Here is a 27,541-nt window from a genome sequence, read left to right as displayed (position 1 = left end):
ATGACACCTCATTTGCCTTGTAGGCACTCTATTGCCTCTGGGACTCTATTGAATTCCACAAATTTACATCATGATTTATGTCCTCTATTTCTCTTACATTTTCTGCACCCATGGTCATCTCTAATTTGTGTCTAATTGACTTTGCTCTTTGTTGCACATTATTTCATTCTTATTTTCATATCCATTACTCATTTGCCACCATTAGCAATCCCATTGTATTTGCTATGGGCAACTTCTGTATGTTCTACTAGCTACTGCTCCTCTGTCAACAGCATGAAAAATTGCCATTTTCCAGCTCTTTTCAAAGATGAAGAAGAATCAGATTGGACTCGAAATGTTAACCATTTCTATCTCTGTAGGTGATGCCAAACCGGTTTTCTTTTCAGGTTTCCACCATCCATAGTATTTTGCTTTTGTTATCTTCTGATAACATAGGTTTGAATCCCATTCTGGCAGATGGATTTTTAATTCAAAATTTTTTTAATACAAGAAAGTGTGAAGTGAGACGGCTGGCCTGATGATCACCATGTAATGACTGTTGATTGTTGTAAAATCCTAACTGGTTCACTAATATCCTTTTAGGGTGGGTATTCAGTCATCCTAACCTGCCCTGGCCTACGTTTGAATCCTAACCTTCAACAATGTGGTCAACCCTTAAGTACCCTTTACGCAAGTAAGGAAGTGCTATAAAGGATGGCCTAGTCAGTGTGCCATATCCCATGAGCAGATAAAAAACAGAAAATGAGAACACTATCATGACATTGCTACTGATATTGTGAAGGTCAGGCCTTGCTCTATATGTGGAAAACTTGCTAAGAAATTATTGAAGAGCTGACTCTATTCTGGCATCGCTCTAATGCTACCTGAATGGTAAAAGTACTTGTGGTGCTGGGGCCTTCCAGCATTTATGCCCCCAGCACCATACGTTAACTCCAGCTTAGCACCATGTCAGATGCTGCAAGCCAGGAATTGCCTTTCACAGTTTGCGTCTCTGAAGAATTGAAAATAAGATATTTGACAGACAATTTGACACCCTGCTTTGCTGATAAGGATCTTGAGGTGGTTCTGGTGGATTGGGTGGTGGAGAGAAGGGCCATTCTCCTTCACCTGAACCACCAGACAAAACAAAGAAGTTGCCATTCTGGTCAGTGCCATTGCCATGGTTCAGAGGAGTGCGCAGTCACCTGATGAAGGAGCAGCGTTCCGAAAGCTAGTACTTCCAAATAAACTTGTTGGACTATAACCTGATGTTGTGTGATTTTTAATACTGTCCACCTCAGTCCAATACCAGCACCTCCACATCTGAACAACCAGTGACAGCTTCTTAAAGGATGCACAGGCAACATAGTCTCCTGCACCCTTTACCAGCTCAGATGTCATTATCCTATGGGTACTTTATCGAAATTAGACTTGGATATACATTCTCGTGAGCACATCACTAGCATGTCTGTGAATCTGACCAAGGAAGAAACACCCCAGGTTGTCAGTACTTTAACAACTGCCAAAAACAATGCACCTGCTAAGTCAGGACGTTATAAAAGCAGAGAGTGCCGGAGTAACTCAGCAAGTCCTGTGGACAGAGAAATGACGTTAACAGGCTGGTTTGTCAGAGGCACTGTATAACTGGATTGAAGGTCAAAGCCAATGCTATTAGTATGAGCATTTGGCTGTCCCTGGACAGGTTGATAGCTGCCATCGAGAACAAAGTATAACGAAATGTTCATGGCTAGCAGAAATGTATACAGATCATCTTTTCATCATTTTAGCCACTGGTGGTCAGCATCAATGATAAAGTGATGGGGATGAGGAAAATTGTGTTTTCTGCTTCAGGAGCCCCATCCATTCAAGGGGATAGAATGGTGCCACTAGGCACACAGCTACAGGAGGTCACATTCAGACCCCAAAAAGAAATCTCCTCTACCACCACTTTGTCTATGTCCCCCAACCCTGTGAAAGTTCAGGCTCAGGAGGGTGAGTCTAGCCAGGGTGCTCTCAGCATTACTGAACCCTCTATCCACAACTGCCAGTGGGGTGATTCATCTAAACCTCTAAGGCTTCCTCTATAGGGCAGGCTTCCTGCACTCCAGTTGCAAACCACAGAACTGTACTAGATGTATGAAAGAACAAAGGAAAAGAAAACCTTATGAGCATATATAAATGGCACGGCTGACTTTTTATTGTCAATAGAATGCCAGATTTGTAAATTTTTTGACACTCTAAATCAACGCCAGTTTGATTGACCGTCATTTTAGCAGTAGCTACAAGAGTAAGGCTACAGAAGCCACCCTTCCTAAGTGCTACGTGATGTTAAAAGCAAGTGTAACGGAATGATACTGTTTCCCTAATGCTGCACACCTATCATGATGAATGTCCTGACTCCTCTGACTTAATGTCCTCATGCTTCTCTGCAGAAGACTTCTGCAATTCCTCCAGCTGTTCAGTGTGTATAACATCCTCTTTTTGTCCTAATGGAGCAGAACATCATATCATTGTTCAACCTGAAATGCTGTAAAGCCTTCAAACAATTGTTCGTGTCAACTTTTATTGGACACAAGGAGGGAGAAACTAAAAAAGCAGCATTTTCATTTGGAGTATAAACTGAGTCTACTTGCCTTTCCAGCAGTCACAGATTAGCTATCACTGAAGGATGACTATATCTAACTCAGCTATATTGGAAACACTTGTCAATTAAATTCTGGCTGGCTTCCTGCTCTCTGTCGTGGGAAAGATGATGTTCCTATTGCTTAATGTTCTCATCCTTTGCCCTTCTAGATCTTCAATGTGCATCATGTCATTTCTTTGTCTGCTCCAGTTTTCCAGAACATACCAAGCAAGGAGAGTGCAAGGCCTGTCTAAGCATTGGAACCTCATCTTAAGAAGGCCTCACAATGGCTGTATTGGAAGAAATGGCCTATACTTGCCCTCAGTCAGCGTAACAGTCATCAGCCATGATCAAAGAGGGTAGCCCTTGTCTCCCAGCAGTCAGCATTGTGAGTCATCCGGCCCATAATAAGAAGTAGGAAGAGTTAAGGCTATATGCAATCAAAGGCAACTCCCAGGGTACTGGACACAGACTTCTTCGATGTGGTTCCAATAATCACAGATGACTTGGACCAGATAGAACAATATGGCCCTCTGAGCTCAACGTGTGTATTGTCTGTAGTTCCCTGTACCTGGAATATTCTGGCAGATGATCGAGTTCTGTGATGGTGTCTCAGGGCATCCTCATTCAGTGGCAGCAGCAAAGAGCCTCACTTTGAGAATGAAAAGTTGTCTCCCTCTTATATCTTTACCACACCCAGTTTTGCATTCATTTGGAGACTGTTCATAGTTTATAGAAACTAGGAGCAGAAACAAAGATTGCTCTTCAAAAGGAGCAATCTTCAAAATTTACATTTGAGAAGCATGTGCCCTGAAGTAATCTTCAGAGAAGACAAAGAACTGGGAGGCGAGCCCTACACTGACAGCAAAGTTGCCACCTCACTCAACTTGGGGTAGCATTTGTTTCAAGCCAAACTTATAAAGTTAAAGTTGGGATTAAATGTAAATTAAGTCAAGTGAAGTTGAATGAAGTGAGTTAAAGTTGAAGTGAGAAGTAAATGTTGCAACAAATGTCAATTTTGTATTGAATATTGGTACTTAAGGAATTAAAATAAAGAAGGGTTTGTTTAAATAAAGTCTGAGTCAGTTCCCTGCCTTTTGTCTGTTACACAAGTGAAGAATACCTGGGTTGAGTACTCCTTTTTGGACATTTCTTTTTCTGTTTTTCACACCAAAGTGTATGTATAACTTAACATTTTACTACATTGTACTGCATTTATCATGTGTTTGCTTATTCATTGAACTTGTCTGAATCACTTTGAAGCCAGCATCTTTCTCACAACACAGAATTCCACCCAGTTTTGTGTTGTCAGCAAATTTGGAAATGTTGCATTTGGTTCTCTCAATCAGGTCCTTTATGTATATTGTAAATAGCTGGAGCCCAAGCACTGATTGTTGCGCTTCCTCCTACTCACTACCTGCTTCTGCTCTGAAGAAGAGTTGTCTAGACTTGAAGCATTAGCTTGCTTACACCTCCGGATGTTACCTGGCTTCCAGCCTCCTGCTTGTCTACTCTCAAAAACAACATATTTATTCTCTCTCTGTTTCCTGTCTGTCCACCAATTCTCAATCCATGCCAATATATTGCCCCTATCTCACATGCTTTACTTTTGCCCATTAACTTCTTATGTGGGACCTTATCAAAAGTCTTCTGAAAAGCCAAATGCACCATCTAGTATGGTTGTCTCTTATCTATTCTATTAGTTACACCAAAGATCCTCAGACAGCACCTTCCAAACCTATGACCACTTCCATCTAGAAGGACACCACCACCTTCAAGTTCTCTTCCAAGCCACTCACCATCCTGATTTGGAAACATATTGCCGTTTCTTCACTGTCACTGGGTCAAAATCCTGGAATTCCCTTCCTAATGGCATTGTGGGTCAACCCATAGCAGGTGGACTGCAGCGGTTCAAGAAGGCAGCTCATCACCACCCTCTCAAGGGCAACTAGGGACAGGCATTAAATGCTGGCCGGCCAGCAGTGCCCACATCCCACAAATAATTTTTTTAAAATCCCCAAAAAGTAGATGTGTTAAGCTTTACTTGCCTTTCAAAAAGCCATCCAGTTAATGCTTTTCAAGTGTTCTGTTAACATGTTATTTATAATAGACTTCAGCATTTCCACACCACGGATATCAGGCTAACTGGTTGGTAATCCTCTTTTTCTTTCTTTGAATAGTGGAGTTACATTTGCCACTCTCCAATCTGTAGGAACTGCCTCAGTGTCTATAGATTTTGGAAGATGTCTATCAAGAACATCCAATATTCTGCGCATTAAGACTCAAAGCCTTTAGATTTGTCTTTTTAGCTTTGGTAGTCATCTTAGCTTTACTTTGCACTAAGGCCTCATTTGTTTTTCTCCCTGTTTCTGTCTTTCACTTCTATTTCTTACTTTTCCGCCTTTGGTTGTATTCTTGATTGTCCCATCTCGATCTCCTTGCTCAGGTTTATAGCCTCCCTGACAGCTCTAGCAAATAGATCCCCAAGGACATTGGCCCTAGTCTGCCCAGATGCAAGCCGTCCTGCTTGCACTGGTCTCATCTTGCCCAGAAGTTGTCTAGCTCAGTGTCCCAGGAATCTGAATCCCTCCCTGTTATGCTATTTCTCTGGTCATGTATTCATTATCTTGCTTCGCATGAGTACCTCCTCTATTTCTGTAGGCCTTCATTGGGTAATGACCATACAATAGCACTTGTGTCTGGATTCATTGTGGACAATTCCATTAAGCCCATGTGGAGAATATTAGAAACAAAGCAGCCTCTTACTTATATTATTAGTCAGCAGTCACAGCACACACAAATGTCAGTTTGCTACAGTCCTTAATCCGGTGAGACATAAATGCATTTGATAAGGAGAACCATGGCCTTCTGACACTTCAGACCTTATTCAGAGATAATCTAAATTTTGACGTACAAAATCCTTAAAGGGCTCAAAAGATAGGGGAATAAACTATGGTATCTTTATGGGCAGCACGATGGCTCAGTGGTTAGCACTGCTGCCTCACAGCACCAGGGTCCTAGGTTCAATTCCAGCCTCAGGTGACTGTCTGTGTTGAGTTTGCGCATTCTTCCCATATGCGTGGGTTTCCTCCGGGTGCTCCAGTTTCCTCCCACAGGGCAGGTGAATTGGCCAGGCTAAATTGCCCACAGTGTTCGGTGCATTAGTCAGAGGGAAATGGGTCTGGGTGGGTTACTCTTCGCCGAATGGCCTGTTTCCACACGGTAGGGAATGTAATCTAATCTAATAACCAGAAACACAGTCTCAGAATAAAGGGTAGACCATTTAGGACAGAAATATGGAGGAATTTCTTTGTTTGAAGAGTGATGAACCTTTGGAAGCTCTACCTATGCTCCCTAGTTCTAGTTTCACCCATCAGTGGAAACAATCTCCCTGCTTGTATCTGATCTGTTCCCTTCATAATTTTATTTGTATCTATAAGATCCCCTCTCATTTAGGACTGAGATGAGGAGAAACTTCTTTACCCAGAGGGTTGTGAATCTGTGGAATACTCTGCCCATTTGAGGCTACCTCATTGAATGTTTTTAAGGCAAAGGTAGATACGTTTTTGAACAGTAAAGGAATTAAGAGTTATTGTGAACAGGCAAGTATTTGGAGCTGAGTACATGAAAAGATCAGCCATGTTATTATTGAATGGTGGAACAGGCTTGATAGGCCAGATGGCCTACTCCTGCTCCTATTTCTTACATTCTTATGCCTGCAGCACATGAAATGCAGTGGTTAAAGAAGTACTTAAGTTCATATTGTATTTTATTTCATATCTGATCACTCCAAATAATCCATTTGGAGCTCTGCAACAATTTCATTTTATATGGATATTCATGCCTTAAAAGGAAATGAAAGGTGACATAATTATGTTACCTCATAATGCAGGTACATGCATCATAAGTAATTATGTATATATTACATGGTATATAACTTTTGGTATGCGTAACCTGCATTACGATGCTGGCATCACTTACTTGAAATACATGGGACAAATATGATCGTTTTACAGCCAATTTTAGATGGTACTGTATTGTTGAAGTATAATATTTAAATATCTTTATAATAGATTGAAATTGAAAAGCAAGAAAGGGACATTGTTTTGTTGGAGCAAGCCATCGTAAAACTCAGATCCGTAAGTGGTACTATGTAATTTTGAAGACTCAAAATCGAAACTGATTTAGTTTGATTATAGTATTAATAATAATGGTCAGTATTCCAGAGTAAATGATTAAATCTAACTAAGCTTGCCTAGGGTTTTAACAAGCTAGATTTCTATTGGTTTGACTAGGTTTCTTGAAGAACATAAGTTCTTTCTCAAGAAATCTGTAATATACCAGATACAAAGATCAGAGCTAAGCTTTTATTTTACTGAATCTGACTTTGCAAGTTTGTTATATCCAATTTACCTTGGAATTGGGCAAGAGTTCAGACCGACAGAGAATTCAAATGCTTTTTCCTAACAATTAACCATTTTTAAAACATTTGGCTCATATATTTTATTAATCATCGCGTTTTTACAAGTTATTTCTTCCCCTTCTCCAGGATACCGCAAAATCCAAGCAGCAACTTGAGGAAATTAAAGCAGAATTACAGGCAAAGGCTGAAGGCAGCAATGAGGCATTAATTCACTTTGAGAGGTGCCAACAAAACAAAGCTCCAAAGCTCCTTGATACAGGTTGGCTGTTTTTTGGAAATACTGTTTGATTTTTTATAAAAATCACAACTTCTAGATAGCAAAATTGTTTAGGTATTGAAGTTTTAAATCGTGATGAAAGTTCATTTTGAGGTTGTAGATAGCATGGTTAGTGATTACATTTTCTGATGTAGTGTGGAGGTGGTGTTTAGGCCAAGAACTTTTGTGGCCTAATGCTTGTTCTGTGCTAAGTTAGCTACTTGCAGCCAATATGATGTTGGTGGCCCACAATGCTAGAGAAAGTAAATTTTAGCCCAAAGTTGATATTCCTAATTGAAATCCAATGACTCATGCTGGAAAGGCAATGCACATTGTCATCAAATGACAGCATAATCAGGCTTGACCTTTGAGTTTTTGTAGTCAGGTAGCTTGCCTTACGTACTGTCCAAAAAAAAAGGCAAATACTGCTTGGTACCTTTGATTCCATGCTAAAAGATCTGTGTTTTCAAGAGAATTGGGAACGTAAACTTACAAATACCAAATTATTATGCCATACAAAATATGCTTTTGATCAGGAAATGGGATCAGTATGTCAGGAAAGTTTCAATTTATTCTGCTAATAAAATATTTGCGATAGTACAATACAAAGTTGTTTTATTAATCTATTCTAGGGTTATGATATCCTGAAAGAAACAATACCATCTCATTTTTGATGGATATTTAAGCTTTATTAGTCTCAGTGGCTTTTTTATCTTTTAATTTAAAGTGGAAAAGAGGAAATTAAAAGAGGAAAGTTATTAAATTATTAATACACATAATAACTATATAATATCACGCACTTACTGCACTTGTGAAAACCATACAATTAGTGATCATAAGGAAAGTATGCTTCTTGGCAGTAAGTAATTCGACCTGGCTCATTACTATCAGATTGCTTACTAACTCCCTTGATATTTAGACCCATTTGCAAGATTGATAATTTGTGTAAGCAAGTGATATTTAGAAAAGTAACTTAGTAAAGAATATTAATTTAGAGTTATTAATTATTAGTTTAGTTATTAATTATTAATTTAAAATTGGAGATATACTAAAGCCTACGATATCAGTAAAATGACCACTATCTTTTTTTCGTGTAGACACTTCCAAAATGTGTGTTTATGAAAGTTGCCTTTTTATTTCAGTTTTTCAGTATTTGTATTTTTAGAGAGGGTAGTGCAATAATTTCATTGATTAAGTATTTATTTATTCATAGAATATAGAACATAGAACAGTACAACAAAATACAGGCCTTCCTGCCCTCACTGTTGTGCCAACCTGTTATCCTACTCTAAGATCAAACTAACCTACATACCCTTCATTTGCTATTATCCATATGCTGATCCATTAAATATCCCTAATATATCAGACACTGCTACTAATGCTGGCAATGCATTCCACGCACCTACCATTCTGTAAAGAACCTACCTTTGACATCTCCCCTAAACCTTCCTCCAATTACCTTAAAGTTATGCCCCCTTGTGATAGCCACTTCCACCTTGGGAAAAAGTCTCTGACTATCTGCTCTATCTATGCCTCTCATCATCTTGTACACCTCTATCAAGTCACCTCCCATCCTTCTTTGTTCCAATGAGAAAAGCACTAGCTCCCTCAACCTTTCTTCATAAGACATGCCCTTCAGTCCAGGCAGCATCCTGGTAAAACTCCTCTGCACCTTCTCTAAAGCTTCCACATCCTTCCTATAATGAAGTGACCAGATCCGAACACAATATTCCAAGTGTGGTCTAGCCAGGGCTTTATAGAGTTGCAGCATAACCTCGTAGCTCTTAAACTCAATCCCATATGCCTTCTTAACAACCCTATCAACTTGGGTGGCAACTTTGAGGGATCTATGGACCTGGACCCAAGAGCCCTCTGTTCCTCCACACTGCCAAGAATCCTGCCTTTAACCCTGTATTCTGCATTCAAATTCAAACTTCCAACATAAATCACTTCACACTTTTCAGGGTGAACTCCATTTGCCTCTTCTCAACCCAGCTCTGCATCCTGTCAATGTTCCATTGCAACTTGCAACAGCCCTCCACACTATCCACAACTCCACCAACCTTTGTGTCATCATGAAACTTATTAACCCACTCTTTCACTTGTTCATCAAAATCATTTATAAAACTCACAAAGAGCTAAGGTCCCAAAACAGATCTCTACAGAACATCACTGGTCACTGAGCTCCCAGACTGAATATTTTCCATCTACTACCACCCTCTGTCTTCTATAGGCCAGCCAGTTCTGTATCCAGACAGCCAAATATCCCTGTGTCCAATGCTTCCTTACTTTCTGAATGAGCCTACTATGGGGAACCTTATCAAACGCCTTGCTGAAATACATATACACCACATCCACTCCTCTACCTTCATCAATGTGTTTTGTCACATCCTTAAAGAATTCAGTAAGGCTTGTGAGTCATGACCTGCCCCTTACAAAGCCATGCTGACTATCTCTAATCAAGCTATGCTTTTCCAAATATTCATGAATCCTTTCTCACAGAATCCTGTCCAATAATTTGCCCACCACTGACATTAAACTCACTGGTCTGTAGAGTCATAGAACCAGAAAGATGTACAACACGGAAACAGACCCTTCAGTCCAACTCGTCCATGCCAATTAGATATCCCAACCCAATCTAGTCCCACCTGCCAGCATCTGGCCCATTCCCCTCCAACCCTTCCTATTCATATACCCATCCAGATGCTTTTTAAATGTTGCAATTATACTAGCCACCACTTCCTCTGGCAGCTCATTCCATCGATATACAACCCTCTGTGTGAAAAAGTTGCCTCTTAGGTCTCTTTTATACCTTTCCCTTCTTACCCAAAACCTATGCCCTCTAGTTCTGAACTCCCCCACCCCAGAAGGAGACTTTGTCTATTTATCCTATCAAAGCCCCTCATGGTTTTATAAACCTCTATAAGGTCACCCCTCAGTCTCCGATGCTCCAGGGAACACAGCCCCAGCCTATTCAACCTCTCCCGATAGCACAAATCTTCCAACCCTGGCAGCATTCTTGTAAATCTTTTCTGAATCCTTTCATGTATCAACATCTTTCCGATAGGAAGGAGACCAGAATTGCACACAATTTTCCAAAAGTGGCCTAACGAATGTTCTGTACAGCCGCAACATGACCTCCCAACTCCTGTACTCAATACTTGGACCAATAAAGGAAAGCGTACCCAAACGCCTTCTTCACTATCCTATCTATCTGCGACTCCACTTTCAAGGAGCTATGAACCTGCACTCCAAGATATCTTTGTTCAGCAACATTCCCTAGGACCTTACCATTAAATGTATAAGTCCTACTCTGATTTGCTTTTCGAAAATGCAGCACCTCGCATTTATCTAAATTAATCTCCATCTGCCACTCCTCAGCCCATTGGCCCATCTGATCAAGATCCCATTGTAATCTGGCGTAACCTTCTTAACTGTCCACTACACCTCCAATTTTGGTGTCATCTGCAAACTTACTAACTGTACCTCTTATGCTCACATCCAAATCATTTATATAAATGATGAAAAGTAGTGGACCCAGCACCGATCCTTGTGGCACTCCACTGGTCACAGGCCTCCAGTCTGAAAAAAACAGCCCTTCACCACGATCCTCTGTCTTCTATCTTTGAGCCAGTTCTGAATCCGAATGGCTAGTTCTCCCTGTATTCCATGAGATCTAACCTTGCTAACCAGTCTCCCATGAGGAACCTTGTTGCATGCCTTACTGCAGTCCATAGAGATCATGTCCACCGCTCTGCCCTCATCAATCCTCTTTGTTACTTCTTCAAACAACTCAATCAAGTTTGTGAGACACGATTTCACATGCACAAAGCCATGTTGACTATCCCTAATCAGTCCTTGCCTTTCCAAATACATGTATATCCTGTCCCTCAGGATTCTCTCCAACAACTTGCCCACCACCTACGTCAGGCTCACCGGTCTATAGTTCCTTGGCTTGTCCTTACCACCCTTCTTAAACAGTGGCACCATATTTGCCAACCTCTGGTTTTCCGGCACCTCACCTGTGACTATCGATGATACAAATATCTTAGCAAGGGTCCCAACAATCACTTCCCTAACTTCACACAGAGTTCTAGGGTACACCTGATCAGGTCCTGGGGATTTATCCACTTTTATGTGTTTCAGGACATCCAGCACTTCCTCCTCTGTAATATAGACATTTTTCAAGCTGTCACCATCTATTTCCCTTCATTCTATGTCTTCTATGTCCTTTTCCACAGTAAACACTGATGCACAATACTTGTTTAATATCTTCCCAATTCCCAGGGTTATCCCTATTCCTTTTCTTGAACAAGGGAATGACATTTGCTACCCTCCAATCATCTGGCACTACTACAGTGGACAATAGGATACAAAGATCATTGCCAAAGCCACATCAATCTCTTCCCTTGCTTCCCTAGTAACCTTGGGTATATCCTGTCTGGCCAGGGGACTTATCTATCCTCATGTTTTTCAAAATTTCCAGCACATCCTCCTTCTTAACATCAATCTGTCTGAGCATATCAACCTGTTTCTCGCTGTCCTCAAAAACGACAAGGCCCCTCTCACTAGTGAATACTGAGGCAAAGTATTCAGTAAGGACCTCACCTACCTCCAATGACTTCAGGCACAAGTTCCCTCCACTATCCCTGATATCCCTACCCTCACTCTGGCCATTCTCTTGTTTCTCACATAAGTATAGAACGCCTGGGGGTTTTCCTTAATCCTTCCTGCCAAGGTTTTTTCATGCCCCCTTCTAGCTCTCCTAAGTCTATTCTTCAGTTCCTCCCTGGCTACCATGTAACCCTCTAGAACCCTGTGTGATCCTTGCTTCCTCAACCTTAAGTAAGCTTCCTTCGTTCTCTTGACAACATCTCTTGTCATCCAAAGTTCCTTCACTCTACCATCCCCTCCTTGCCTCAATGGGACAAACCTATTCAGCACTTGCAGCAAGTGTTCCCTAAACAACCTCCACATTTCTGTCATGCGTTTCCCTGAGAATATCTGTTTCCAATTTATGCTGCACAGTTCCTGCCTCAGAGCGTCGTAATTCCCCCTTCCCCAATTAAATACTTTCCCAAACCGTCTGTTCCTATCCCTCTCCATGACTATAGTAAAGGTCAGGGAGTTGTGATCACTATCAATGAAAAGCTCTCCCACTGAGAGATCTGACACCTGACCTGGTTCGTTGCCAAGCACCAAATCTCATATGGCCTCCCCTGTAGTCGGCCTTTCGAGATATTGGGTCAGGAATCCTTCCTGGGCACACCTGACAAAATCTGCTCAGTCTAAACTATTTTCATTAAGGAGGCTCCAATCAATATTAGGGAAGTTAAAGTCACCGAGGACAACAACCGTTGTCTTCTGCACCGTTTCAAAATCTGCCTCTCAAACTGCTCCTCCGTGTCTGTGTTTCTATTGGGGGGTCTGTAGAAAACTTCCAATGGAGAGACTGCTCCTTTCCTGTTTCTGACTTCTACCCATACTGATCCAGTCGACAAACCTTCCTCAGCGACTTCCCTTTCTGCAGCTGTGCTACTGTCCCTGATTAGCAATGTCACTCCCCCACCTTTTTTACCACCCTCCCTATTCCTTTAGAAAAATCTAAATCCCAGAACATCCAACAATTATTCCTGCCCCTGTGATATCTAAGTCTCCGTAATGGCTACAATATTGATCCATGCTCTAAGCTCATCATCCTTATTTCTGACACTTCTTGCGTTAAATCTTTAATCCATCACACTGACTGCAACTTTTCCCTATCTATCTATCCTTCCTCACAAACTGTCTGCACGCTGTATCTGCCTGTTCAATAGCTTTTGTTCCCATTCCCCTGCCAAACTAGTTTAAACTTTCCCGACGAGCTCTAGTAAGCCTCTGGCCCAGGATATCATGCCCCTCTAGTTCAGGTGCAACCGGTCTTCCTTGTACAGGTCCCACCTTCCCCAGAAGGTATCCCAGTGATCCACATATTTGAAGCCCTCCCTCCTAAACCAGCTCTGCAGCCATGTGTTCACCTGTACTAGCTCACTGTTCCTGGCCTCACTAGCCCGTGGCACTGGTAGCATTCCTGAGATTACTGCTATGTTTGTCCTGACTTTTAGCTTCCAACCTAACTCCCTATATTCACTTTTCAGGTCCTCATACGTTTTCAAAGCTATGTCATTGGTACCTAAGTGTACCACGACTTCTGGCTGCTCACCCTGTCCCTTAAGGATCCTGTACACTTGATTCGAGACATCCCTGACCCTGGCACTTAGGAGGCAACATACTATCTGGGATCTTGTTTGCAATCACAGAATCTCCTGTCTGTTCCTCTAACCATTGAATCTCCTGTTACTATCACTCTCCTAATCTCCCCCCAACTCTACTGAGCCACAGAGCAAGGCTTAGAGCCAAAGACCTGGCCGCTGTGGCTTTGTCCTGATAGGTCATCCGCCCAGCAGTATCCAAAGCGGCATACTTATTATTGAGAGAAATGGCCAAAAGGGGTACCTGCACTATCTGCCTATTCCCTTTCTCTCTCCTGATGGTCACCCAGCTACCTTGATAACGTAACTTAGGTTTGACTACCTCCCTATAACTCCTCTCAATAACCACCTCTGTCTCCCAAATGATCCACAGTTCATCCAGCTCCAGCTCCAGTTCCTTAACGTCATCTGTGAGGAACTGGAGTTGGGTGCACTTCTTGCAGGTGAAGTCAGCAGGGACTCTATTGGTGGCCCTTACCTCCCACATCCTACAAGAGGAACTTGCAACTGCCCTAGCTTCCATCCCCTTTGCTCTAAATTGCCAAAAGCGATTAAGAAAAGACTTATCTTCCCAACTCTCTTTTTGGTTAGAGGAGAAGGATGGGTGTACTGTTTCAGGTTCATCCACTGACTAAATATATTAGTTGACTTACCCAGCATTCCCTGTGTCTGCTTTGCCTCAGTTCAGCCTTCGCTCCACTGATTTACGAGGTAAGTATTTTATATTCAAATTTACCTTCCCAGCTGTTCCCTTGCTCATGCTGTCACGACTCCCACTGCTAAAATTCATTGGCTCAAATCTTGAATCCAGAGCAGAAAAATCTGAATTTAAAACCCGTGTTGTGCATTGGAACTTTGCAGATTTATTGACATGTACATGTGTGCTGAAATGCCCAGGATGTTTAAATTTCCAATGGCCTGATTTGCACTTTCCTGGACCCTTCAAAACAACTCCAGTACTGATTACTTTAGATTATTTACTTACTTACAGTGTGGAAACAGGCTCTTCGGCCCATCAAGTCCAACACTGACCCGCCGAGGTGCAACCCACCCAGACCCATTCACCTAACACTACGGGCAATTTAGCATGGCCAATTCACTTTAAGACCATAAGACATAGGAGTGGAAGTAAGGCCATTCGGCCCATCAAGTCCACTCTGCCATTCAATCATGGCTGATGGGCATTTCAACTCCACTTACCCACATTCTCCCCATAGCCCTTAATTCCTTGTGACATCAAGAATTTATCAATCTCTGCCTTGAAGACATTCAGCGTCCCGGCCTCCACTGCACTCTGCGGCAATGAATTCTACAGGCCCACCACTCTCTGGCTGAAGAAATGTCTCCGCATTTCTGTTCTGAATTTACCCCCTTTAATTCTAAGGCTGTGTTCACGGGTCCTAGTCTCCTCGCCTCACGGAAATAATTTCCTAGCGTCCACCCTTTCCAAGCCATGTATTACCTAACCTGCACATTTTTGGACTGTGGGAGGAAACCGGAGGCCCGGGGAGAATGTGCAAACTCCACATAGTCAGTCGCCTGAGGCAGGAATTGAACCCAGGTCTCTGGCGCTGTGAGGCAGCAGTGCTAACCACTGTGCCACCATGCTGCCCACCACTGAGCTCGAAATGTTATGTTGGTTAATACTTGCTCTATCTCAGGGATTAACCAGCATAACTTGAACTGAGAACTACAATGGACTGCTGACCCTTCGTTCCCCAATCCTCCAGGTTGGATTACCCTCCTAACCTGTTCCAACTACCACCACTCACATGCAATGTGCTCACTGCAGCATCGCTGCTGATGTGAAGGTCTGTCCTGTTGTTTTTGTGGTTGTGGTTCCAGATATTACATGAAAACAATTAATCCCACATGACAAAACAGATAAAACTGTTATTTTCAAATGGAAAAATTGAGAAGTGGTCTGTTATCAATTTGATCTCTGGGATCTAGATTTGAGCACAAATTTGAGAAAGAATGAAGGTCTGTTAGTGATAGCCTCAAAGTCTATGTGAAATAATCTTGGCTAATCACTGCCCATTTCCTCGGGCATAAGGCTGCTCAAAGATGTACCAGTATAATAGCAACATTGAGACAAAAACAAAGTAATGACTTAAGTGGAAGTTAGCTCATTGTGTCTGGTAGAGTGTTTTGCTGCTCACCCATGCATGTGCAATGCCAAAATTGGTTGTTGAAAGCCAAAATTAATAAAAGTTACTAATACTTTATTTAGAAGATTGCAATAAAAAGAGTTAATTTGACAAGCTTTTACCACTTTTTCATTCAACTTTTCTGTTTGTTTAATTTTAGATCTTGAATTGGTTCCAGAATCAGAAATCAAAGGAACTCATCTGCACTCATATGAGCAAAATAAATCTCCTTTTCTTTTAGATACATTTGTGAAGAATATAGCACAAGAAAGAGATTTCTATAAATCTGAGGTAGAATACTTATTAAAGATGTTGAGAAACAAACCTTCAGGCCAATGCAATTCATCCAGAGGACGTAGTCCACTGCGCTCATCTCCTGTGAAGGTACTTTGCTTGAAACCTAGATTACCTAGATTACTTAGAGTCATAGAGATGTACTGCACAGAAACAGACCCTTTGGTCCATGCTAACCAGATATCCCAATCCAATCTAGTCCCATTTTCCAGCACTTGGCTGATATCCCTCTAAACCCTTCCTATTCATATACCCATCCAGATGCCTTTTAAATATTGCAATTGTACCAGCCTCCACCATTTCCTCAGGCAGCTCATTTCTTACATGCACCACCCTCTGTGTGAATAAATTGCCCCTTAGGTCCCTTTTATGTCTTTCCCTTCTCACCCTAAACCTATGCCCTCTAGTTCTGGAGTCCCCCACCCCAGGGAAAAGACCTTGCCTATTTATCCTATCCATGTCCCTCATGACTTTATAAATCTCTTTAAGGTCACCCCTCAGCCTCCAAGCTCCAGGGAAAACAGCCCCAGCCTATTCAACCTCTCCCAATAGCTCAAATCCTCCAACCCTGGCAACATCCTTGCAAATCTTTTCTGAACCCTTTCAAGTTTCACAACATCCTCAATACTCTGACCAATAAAGGAAAGCATACCAAACGCCTTCTTCACTCTCCTATCTACCTGCAACTCTACTTTCAAGGAGCTATGAACCTGCACTCCAAGGTCTCTTTGTTCAGCAACACTCCCTAGGACCTTCCCATTAAGTGTATAAGTCCTGCTCCGATTTGCTTTTCCAAAATGCAACACCTTGCATTTATCTAAATTAAACTCCATCTGCCACTCCTCAGCCCATTGGCCCATCTGATCAAGATCCCATTGCAATCTGACATAACGTTCTTCACTGTCCACTACTTCTCCAATTTTGGTGTCATTTGCAAACTTATTAACTGTATCTCTTCTGTGGGTATATGTGTCTCAGCCAAAATTGAGAGTTCAAACAATAGTGTTGAATGTTATAGTCATTTCCTTGTTGCTATCAGCTCTGTGCTAGTTACTGACTCATGAAGAGGTGAAATATCAAAGGGTAGAACACCCCAGGGTAAAACTGAATAGTTTCATAGAGGTCTGCAGCATTGAAAAATACACCTTCAGCCCAGCAAGTCTGCACTAGGTAAAAAATCAACCCATTTCCAGGCCCTTGGCCCAGAGTTTATATGCCTTGGGTCCATGGGGTTTCTATCTCGACCATCCTTACAGAAAGTGATTTCCATATTCTCGTCACACTCTGGGTGAAAAAAAGCATTTCCTTACATCTCTTGAAACCTCCTGCCCCTTGCCTTAAATCAATGCTGTCAGTCATTGATCTGTTTCTTCCTGTCTGTGCCTCTCATAACTTTATGCATCTCCATCATGTCCCTCTCAGTCTCCTTTGCACCAATGAAAACAACAGTCTGTCCAACCTCCCTTCATAGTTAAAACTTTCCAGCCCAGACAACATCCTTTTAAATCTCACTGCATCCTCTCTTTCTTTAATGTGGCTTTCAGAACTGCACACAATACTTTAGCTTTAGCCTAACAAGCTTTTTATATAGTTCCAGCACAACCTCCCTGCTCTTAAACTCTGTTTCAGCTAATAAAGGCAAGTATACTATATGCCTTCTTAACTACTTTATTTACCTGTCCTGCGACCGTAAGTGACCGATGGACATGCACACTCAGGTCTTTCTGATCCTTAGTGCTTCCCAGGGTCCATTCATCATATAATACTTTGCCTTGTTTGTCCTCCCCTTCTGCATCTCCTCTCATCTATCTGGATTGAATCCTATTTGCCAATGAACAGCCGATCAGCCAGCCTGTATCCTTCTGTAACCTAAAGCTCTCCTCCTCACTATTTATTATTCCCACCAATTTTCATATCATCTGCAAACTTACTGATCAAATCTCCATACTCAAGTGTCAAGTCTTTTCTCAAATCCGAAAGCTAACAGGTAATTGTAATGAAGGGAGAATTCAGTTACTGTGCAACATGTTTGCATGACCAATTTGGGATATAGAAATTTGTAGTGTGAAAGTTGGTAACACATATGATTTTTGTTTATAATATTTGTTGATCTCTGTCATGCAGGTTGGAGAATGTAGTCTCTCTCACCTACCTCTGCTGTCTTAGCATTCCCTTTCATTCTTGCTTTCCTTTATCCCGTACATCCATTCATTGTGTTCTCTCTTACATCTCACCTCTTAAATCTTGATGACAAAATTTTGACAACAAATTGAGTGATTTTTACACAATTTGCACATCAAAGTGACTTTAACATAAGTAGACATTCCAAGGCATTTAATGCAAGTGCAATCAGACAATAAAAGGGGAGAGGGGAACTGAAAGTTTTGTCAAAGCAGTTGTCATGAAAGTCTTAAAGAAGGTGTTTGTGCTGAAGAGATATAAGGATGAATTTCAGCATTTAAAGCCCAAATGATTGAAAGCATGGCTGTAGATTGTAGGATACAGGGAGTAGGGGATATACATGTGTCCAAAACTGGGAAGTCAGAGATCTTAGATATCATTAGAACTGGAATAAGTTACAGAAATAGGAATAGATGATTAGTGGAGTAGGATGGATTAGTGGAATAGATGATAGGAATAGTGGAGAGATTTCAGTATGATGGTGAGAAGTTCAAAATTGAGGTGTTGGTAGTCAACAAGTGCAGAAGAAAAGGGAAAAAGTAAGAGAGGCATATGCTTCTGGCTCTGCTACCAGGACTCGTATCTCGCTGATAAAATTCCATGCCACTTATATATTGTCTGTCATAATGATAAATTTCAAAATTACTGTCAAAAAGCTAAGTTTACCTCTCAGAACTTTATTTCCTACGGTATTATATTCATAGGTCATGATTCAGTTCATATATACTTGCTGATGAAAGTAGTTCTCATGCTTGGAACATGGCAAAACAGCTGAAGGCATTCCACTCAACAGCACGCTTGACGTGCTTGACCTTCAATTGTCTAGGCTATAGATTCTGAAATTTCATCCATTTCTACCTGATGAAATGTCCTGATGTGTGCATAATGAAAAGCTTCAACAAAACATGTCTCTTTTCACCACACGCAAGTTATTTCAAAGAATTTTTAAAATACAGAAGGAGGCAGTTTGGCCCACTTGAAGGAATCTTCTCATATCTTTGCTAAGTGTGAGTCATATCAAGTTTAGTGGACAGTTCTCGCCACAAGGCGGAGTGGGATTTCACTCTCTGTGTTGCCAAACTTAATTGTCATTTGAGCCCCTGTAAGACTCGCATACTATTTCCGCCCCATGGTACCACATTTTGTTCCCAGGGCAACTCACTACTCATTGAGATCTTGGGTGTGACTGGCATCCTCAATACTTCTGCACCTGGACAAATACTGTCAGTTTGGAGCTGCCCTGCATGGTTCCTGAAATTTGCCAGGAATGGTTCTGGAGATCCTGCTGGACACGGTGAACTAGTGGTATTTCCTGTTCCCTCAGGACCAGTATTGGAGGCAAAAACACTAGACCATGACAGCTTAGTGTGAGGTTGCCACCCATTTAGAAACAGTTGTCTGGAAGAAGTGAATGGAGGAATGCCCAGCACTGTAGGAAATGTGTCAATGTCCTTCTCCACTCTACCAACCAGTTTTCTCTGATATCTCACACTCAATCTTCGCTACTGCACCCACTTCCCACCAATGCTCACTCTCTATAACTCTCAGTAATGAATGCAACATCATCCCATTCTTCCTCGCCCTCTTCAAATACAACATCACTTATTCCGCACACCCTTTGCGCCACCTACACTCTCACTTGGAAAATGTCCCCACCTGTGTCAACCATATGTAATCGTTGTGCTACCCACTTTTATTTTCTGTAATACCTGCTAGTCTCCCATTCAGGAGCAAAATAGTCCACAATAGGACACAAAGTATCAAAACAGATGCCATGCTGCCATAAGCTTCTCACTGCTTGAGTAGAGGATTGTGAATCTGACTGCCCCAAGCAGAACCAGGACTTGTTTCAGAGGCTGCACTTGATTAATTATGCCAGGAACCCCTGAGTGAATGTCATCCCCTTCACTGGACTGAGGACTGCTGAAAAATGTAGGAAGCTCCCTCGTTTTATATCTGTGCTATATGACATGGCAAAACATAGTAATATGAACCAGGTATCTCTGGCTGAGGAGGCAAAAAGCAAAAAGGCAAGGCACGGATGCTGAGAGCATCCATGTAGGCTCAGGGTGAGTGAGTGCTATAACAGTGAGTGAAGCACCCCGAGATACAGCCTGGTCCAGTCCAGGAGTTGGATGCATGTCTCTGAGGGCCAAGTGCTCCAGCTGCAGCTTTACAATGTAAGTTGTTGGTGCAGCCTGTTGTGAAGTGCAGAAACATCCCATGAGTAATTGGAGATGTACCATGAGGGTTCATGGAGGCTGGCACACTGTCAGATGCCCATGTCCATGGATGTGAAGTGCATGTGACTAATGTACATGAGTATGTCAAAGATGTTGGTGCCCAGTATTCAACATGGAGGTCGTTTGGACCAAGTGGCGAGTTGAACCTACCAATAACCTGTACTGGTTTTCATGTTGAGTTTCCGACAGCTCGTTTGTATAGAGAGATTCATAATGTCTCAACCCATGGCACTTTGAACTGTTAACAAGTCATTGAACAAACAATTAAAAAAATCTGTTGGGAACTCACTGCGCCATTTGAACAAAGCATGGAAGTTGTGATGAGATGTTTTTGACATCGAGTCAACCATCTCGCCCAATTCTACCACTCATTTCACTATTGCCCACCTTGTTTACAGCCTTGTAAGGTGACACGCATTGTGTCAGTAGCAGCTCTCTTAGCATTTTGATTGATGCTACACTCCTGCCTTATATCTGTAACTCTTTTCTATTTAAATAATTATCCAATGCCCGCTTGAATGCCTCAACTGAACCTGCCACCACCATGTTTCCAGGCATCACAAACCCAGACCATTCACTGTTTGATAACAATTTTTCCTACCTCATATTTGCTTTTTTTTTGCCTAACTGTATGCCTCTGGTTCATGATGCTTGAAAGAACTGAAATGGTTTCTCCACTCTTCTCTGTCCAGACAGAGAAACATGGAAAATAGGAGCAAGAGTAGACCATTTGACCCATCAAACCAGCACTAACATAAGCATGGCTGATCCTCTATCTCAATGCCATCTTGATGCCCTCTTCTGGATGTAGGTTTGCTCGCTGAGCTAGAAGGTTCATTTTCATACGTTTCATCACCATAATGGGTAACATCTTCAGTGAACCTCCGGACAAAGCATTACTGATGATTCCTGCTTTCTATTTATATGTTTGGGTTTGTTTGGATTGGTGATGTCATTTCCTGTGGCGTTGCCATGTCCTATGGTGATGTCATTTCCTGTTCCTTTTCTTGGGGGTGGTAAATCAGGTCCAAGTCAATGTGTTTGTTGAGAGAGTTCCAGTTGGAATGCAGTGCTTCTAGGAATTCTTGTGTGTGTCTCTGTTTGGCTTGTCCTAGGATGGATGTGTTGTCCCAGTCAAAGTGGTGTCCTTCCTCATCTGTATGTGAGGATACTTGTTGAGAGCGGGTCATATCGTTTTGTGGCTTGTTGATGTACATGTATCCTGGTGGCTAGTTTTCTGCCTGTTTGTCCAATGTAGTGTTTGTTACAGTTTGTACGGTATTTTGTAAATGATATTAGTTTTGCTTGTTGTCTGTATAGGATCTTTCAAATTCATTAGCTGCTGTTTTAGTGTGTTGGTGGGTTTGTGGGCTACCAAAGGGTCTGAGTAGTCTGACAGTCATTTCTGAGATGTCTTTGATGCAGGGGAGAGTGGCTAGAGTTTCTGGACACATTTTGTCCGCTTCTTTGGGTTTGTTGCTGAGAAATCGGCAGATTGTGTCATTGGGACCCATTCTTTTTGAATACACTGTATAGGTGATTTTCCTCTGCTCTGTATAGTTCCTCTGTGCTGCAGTGCATGGTGGCTTGGTGGAATAACGTTCTCTTACAGATGAGGTAGGACACCACTTCAACTGGGACAACGCATTCATCCTAGGACAAGCTAAACAGAGACACGCACGAGAATTCCTAGAAGCATGGCATTTCAACCGGAATAATGCTCGTTGGAATAATGTTCATTCATGGAAGCTGCATCAGAACGTTATTCCAACAAGCCCCACACACGCAGAGCAGAGGAAAATCTTCAAAAAGAATGGGTACTCAATGAACAGTCGGCTGATTTCTCAGCAACAATCCCAAACAAGCAGACAAAATGCGTCCAGAAACCCTAGCCACTCTACCCAACATCAAAGACATCTCAGAAATGACTACCAGACTACTCAGACCCCTTGACATCATGGTAGCCCACAAACCCACCAACACACTAAAACAGAAGCTAATGAATTTGAAAGACCTATACAGATAACAAGCAAAAATAATGTAATTTACAAAATACTGTGCAAGAACTGTGACAAACATTACATTGGACAAACAGGCAGAAAACTAGCCACCAGGATACATGTACATCAACTAGCCACAAAACGACATGACCTTCTCTCACTAGTGTCCTCACATACAGATGAAGAAGGACACCACTTCGACTGGGACAACACATCTATCCTAGGACAAGCCAAACAGAGACACGCACGAGAATTCCTAGAAGCACGGCATTCCAACTGGAACTCTCTCAACAAACACATTGACTTGGACCCGATTTCCCACCCCCTGAGAAAAGAATCAGGAAATGACATCACCACAGGAAATGACATCACCAACCCAAAGAAACCCAAACATATAAATAGAAAGCAGGAATTATCGGCAATGCTTTGACTGGAGGTTCACTGAAGATATTACCTAGTATGGTGACAAAGTGTCTGAAAAAGAACCTTCCAGCTCAGCAAGTAAACCTACATCCAGAACCTCAACCGGAGTTACAAATCTTCTCAAAACTCGTTCATGCCCTCTTCCCACAGACCTTGACAGTCTTTACAAATTTGAAAATGGTGCAAAAATAGGTGAGAAGGCAAGTTCTGACAGCGACACAAAGAGTCTGCAGAGGGATATAGGGTAAGATAATAGAGAGTGAAAAAAACTGGCAGATGGAATATAATGTTGCAGGATGTACACTTTGGCAAGAAGAGTAGAGGAGCTGAGTATTTTTTAAATAGGGAAAGACTGTAGAAAGCTACAGATCAGAGGAATTCAGCAATCCTCAGACATAAATCATAAAAAGCTAGCATACAAGTTCAGAAGGTAATAGGAAAAACATGTGGAATGTTGGCCTTTATTTTAAAAGGAATGGAGTATAAAAATGGAGGTAATGCAGGCAGTCCAGAGACTAATCATAGGCTGATCCTAGGATTGGAGAGACTGTACTATGAGGAAAGGGTGAGTATGTTGGCTAGTACTCATTGGTGTTTAGAAGAATGAAAGATGATCTTATTGAAACAACGAAGATTCAATATTCTCAGGGCACTTAACAGGATAGATGCAGAGTTTTGGTAGAGACTAGGACAATAGGGCATAACCTCAGAATAAGGGGTGCCCCTTTTAAGACAAAGATTGTGATGAATTTCTTCTATCAGAGGGTAGTGAATTTGTGGAATTTTATTTACTGCAACGGACTGTAGAGGGAGGGGCATTAAGCATATTCAAACCTGAGATAGAGGTATTTTGAATCAGTAAGGAAATCAAGGTTTATGGGGATAAGGCAGCAAAGTGGAGTTGAGGATTATTATAATTAGATTCCTTACAGCGTAGAAACAGGTCTTCAGCCCATCCAGTCTACACTGACCCTCCGAAGAGTAATGCACCCAGACCCATTTCCCCTCTGACTAATGCACCTAACACTATCAGCAATTTAACATGGCCAATTCACCTGGCCTGCACATCTTTGGTCTATGGGAGGAAACCGGAGCACCCGGAGGATTCCCACGCAGACACAAGGAGAATGTGCCCGAGACTGGAATCGAGCCTGGGACTCTAGCGCTGTGAGGCAGCAGTGCCAACCACTGAGCCACTATGTCACCCTGGTGATCTTCTTTGTGCTCTCATTGAAGAGTGCAGCAAACTCGATAGGCTGAATGGCCTACTTCTGCTTGTGTGTTTTATGGTTGTATAGCCTGTAGAAATCTATTTCTTAAGTATATCAGTGACTTGACCTTCACAGCCTCCTATGATAGAGAATTCCACACATTCTTTGCTGTCTGAACAGAAGTTTCTTATCATCTCAGTCCAAAATGGCCTATCGTGTAGCCTGAGATTGAGACTCGTGTTCTGAAATCGCTGGCCAAGGGAAACATTATCCCTGCATTCAGTCTGTCCATCCCTGTTAGAATTGTGTGTGTTTCAATGAAGTCCACTCAAATCCTACTAATCTCAACACAGGCTAACCTTTCTGACTGAACACACATTTTTCCATGTGACTATACATTCCACTCAAATTCTTATGATAAAGCGAAGATGTCAAAAATATTTGATTGTTTGCGAAGTGCTTTCAGCTGTCGAGGTTGCGAAAGACTCTTTAAATTTCTTTACTGAAAATGATCTAGGAATTCTGTAAACTCGACTGTCAAAATTACCAAACAAGTAGAGCATTAATCAACAATGCCAACAGAATTTTGAACTAGAGGAAGTCATGATCAAAATTTCTACCATGTGATGCTCAGGAGTTCATGTGTCATGATCCAAGTGTTCCTTGATCCTAGAAAGGCATCTATTGTTCTCAGCTGTGTGCATAGTTCACAAAATTTGACATGAAGCTAGGTAAGAAAGTAAGTTGTCAAGAGGAGGTAGAAAATCAACAAAAAGGTAAAGGGAGATAAGTAAGTTAGACGAATGGGCAGAAAAATGACAGTATAATGTGAGAAATTATCAACTTGTTTACTTCTGTAGGAAGAACAGAAATGCAGTACACTATTTAAATATAGAGAAATTGCAGAGCGTAATAGTACAGATGGATCTGGGTGTGCTGGTACACGAACACAGTATGTTAAGATGCAGGTACAGAAAGTGATGAAGAAGGCAAATGGAATGTTGCAGTTTATAGCAAGGAGAATGAAATATAAAAGTATTAAAGTTTTATAGTAGTTGTATAAGATCTTGTTGAGACCATATCTGCAGAACTGGGCACAGTTTTGACCTCCTAATTTTAAAAACTCTGTAATTGTGTCAGAAGCAGTTGTAGAGGGAGGCAGTGGCATAGTGCTCATGTTACAGCACAAGTGATGTAGAGTTCCAGGCAAATGCTGTGGGAGCACATATTCAAATTCCAGCACAATAAATTTAAACTTTAACTTCAATTAATTATTCTGGAATTGAAATCTAGCTTCAATAATAGTGATTAAGACACTGTTATTGATTGAAACCAAGTTAAAAACCAGTCCGGTTCATTAGTGTCCTTTGGGGAATGATCTGACCTACTTGTGACTCCATATCTGTCATAAGTACTTGCCCTCAGTAAAGGTTTATCTATTCAGTTTGAAGGATTAGGAATGGGTAACAATAGTTTCACATCTCATGAAATAACTTTTTTAACAAGTACGTAAAGCCTCACTAATGAGGCTTGTCTTATGAAGAAATATATCATTTTTATATATTTGTTCAAGGAATGTGAGAGTTGCTGTCTAGACTACCAATTTATTGCCCATCTCTAAATGCCCTTGAGAGGTTGATGGTGACCTGTTCTCCAATTTCATACTACATCCATAATGATGTAGTTGATGTAACATGTTTTTTCTTATAAAACTTATGTATTATTGTAAGAAATGGGAGGGACTGGCAGTAAATACATACACGTGAAATGTAAATAAATGGGGGCAATTCAATAAATAACAATAGAGTGACAAAGAAACCTAGGAACAGGCCACTTAATTAGTTCCACTCCTCTGTATGATCATCGCTGATCCGCAGCCTAAGTTTATACAGTCACCTTTGTCCCATTTCCCATCATATTTGCTTAACAAAAGTCCAGCAGTCTCAGTTCAGCATCAATTGATTAAGAACTAATTGCCATTTATAGAAAAGGGTTCTGACAGACTTTCTTGAAAAAGTATATTCTAAGTTCATTGATACAATTTTAGTCTCTTAATCTAAAGCTAGATAAGATGATTAAGAAGGGATATGGGACATTTGCCTTTATTAGTGAAGGTATTGAATACAAGTATAAGGAGATTGTGATGGACTTGTGCATAACATTAGTTAGACTACAACTGAAGTACTGTGTGCAGTTCTCTACTGCAGGAATATATGGTACACTATAGGAATGATGTGATTGCATTCTAGAGAGCATGTAGATGAGATTCACCAAGATGCTGCCTGGGCTGGAGCAATTCAACTACGAAGAGAAACGAGATAGATTGGAGTTGTTTCTTTTGCCTGCAGAAAGCTGAGGAGTGATCTATTGAGAAGTACAAAGTTTTGATGGGAATATATAGGGTAGATAGGATGAAACCATTCCCTTTAGCAAAAGGGTTGATACGCAGAGGGCACAGTTTTAAGGTAAAGTGCAAAAGGTTTAGGGGGGATTTGAGGAAAATATTTTTCACACAGAGGCTTGTGAATATCTGGAAATTGTTGTCTAAAAGGTGGTAGAAGTGGACAGCCTCTAGATATTTAAGAACTATTTAGATGAGCATTTGAAATGCTACAGCATACAAGGAGGCATGGTGGCTCAGTGGTTAATACTGCTACCTCACACAGTACCAGGGACCTAGGTTTGATTTCAGAGTCGGGTGATTGTCTTTGTGGAGTTTGCATGATCTCCCTGTGTCTGTATGGTTACCCTGTAGTTTCCTCCCACAGTCCAAAGATGTGTAGGTTAGGTATATTAGTCAGGGGAAATGTAAAGGAACAGGTCTGGGTGGGATACTCTTTGGAGGGTTGGTGTGGACTTGTTTGGCCAAATGACCTGTTTCCACACTGTGGGCCAACGGGGTTTAAGTAAATAGATGTTTGATGATTAGTGTGGGCGCAATAAGTCAAATGGCTGGGCCTCTCTCTGTGCTGGGAAATATTTTTTCTCTACACCATTGATTTATGTTCTTTATTCCTGACTTAACAAACTAGCAGAAATGCTTTCTGTTATCTGCATCACTTCCAACAGCCTATGAAGGCATTTTAGAAGATGTAACTATTGTGTGTAGATATCCATTGATTGGATTGATTTCTGAAATAAAAATGCTATTCAGGCAATAACTTGTCACTTTTCTGGCTTATTGAAGATCGGTTTACTCTTATGATTTTTTCTCAAAATCAGGGAGGAAGCTATGAGTCTGAACTCATATGCATTATCAAAGAGCGTGATGATCTTCAAGCCATGTTAAATAAATATGAAAGACACATGGCAGAAATTCAGGCAAATGTCAAAGTTTTAACTGCCGAGAGAGACCAAAGCAAACTCCTATATGAACAGGTAAGTAATGATGTTATCATATTGTAGGGTTTGACAAGGATGCCTGAGACCTAAAGAAACTGGGGAACAGATGATGGTTATATATTAATTAGGGTTAATTGTGTGAAAGTTGGTGTGTACTTGCTTCCT

General features: G+C 41.4%; 1 protein-coding gene across 1 annotated transcript in view; it reads left to right on the top strand.

The window, feature by feature from the left end:
* The window catches only part of LOC140481207 (testis-specific gene 10 protein-like), a gene marked incomplete at its 5' end in the record, with an annotated part of 130,382 nt that overhangs the window by 32,256 nt on the left and 70,585 nt on the right, over positions 1 to 27,541 (top strand). The window contains 4 exons of the mRNA XM_072577039.1: positions 6,676 to 6,741; positions 7,152 to 7,284; positions 15,843 to 16,066; positions 27,257 to 27,412. Of these exons, the coding sequence (XP_072433140.1) occupies positions 6,676 to 6,741; positions 7,152 to 7,284; positions 15,843 to 16,066; positions 27,257 to 27,412 (579 nt within the window). The remainder of the gene's footprint in view (positions 1 to 6,675; positions 6,742 to 7,151; positions 7,285 to 15,842; positions 16,067 to 27,256; positions 27,413 to 27,541) is intronic.

Source organism: Chiloscyllium punctatum, chromosome 9, assembly GCF_047496795.1.
Source record: "Chiloscyllium punctatum isolate Juve2018m chromosome 9, sChiPun1.3, whole genome shotgun sequence".
Taxonomy (NCBI): Eukaryota; Metazoa; Chordata; class Chondrichthyes; order Orectolobiformes; family Hemiscylliidae; genus Chiloscyllium; species Chiloscyllium punctatum.
Note: the sequence above shows the minus strand (reverse complement) of the source record. Positions and strands in the feature narration are given on the sequence as shown.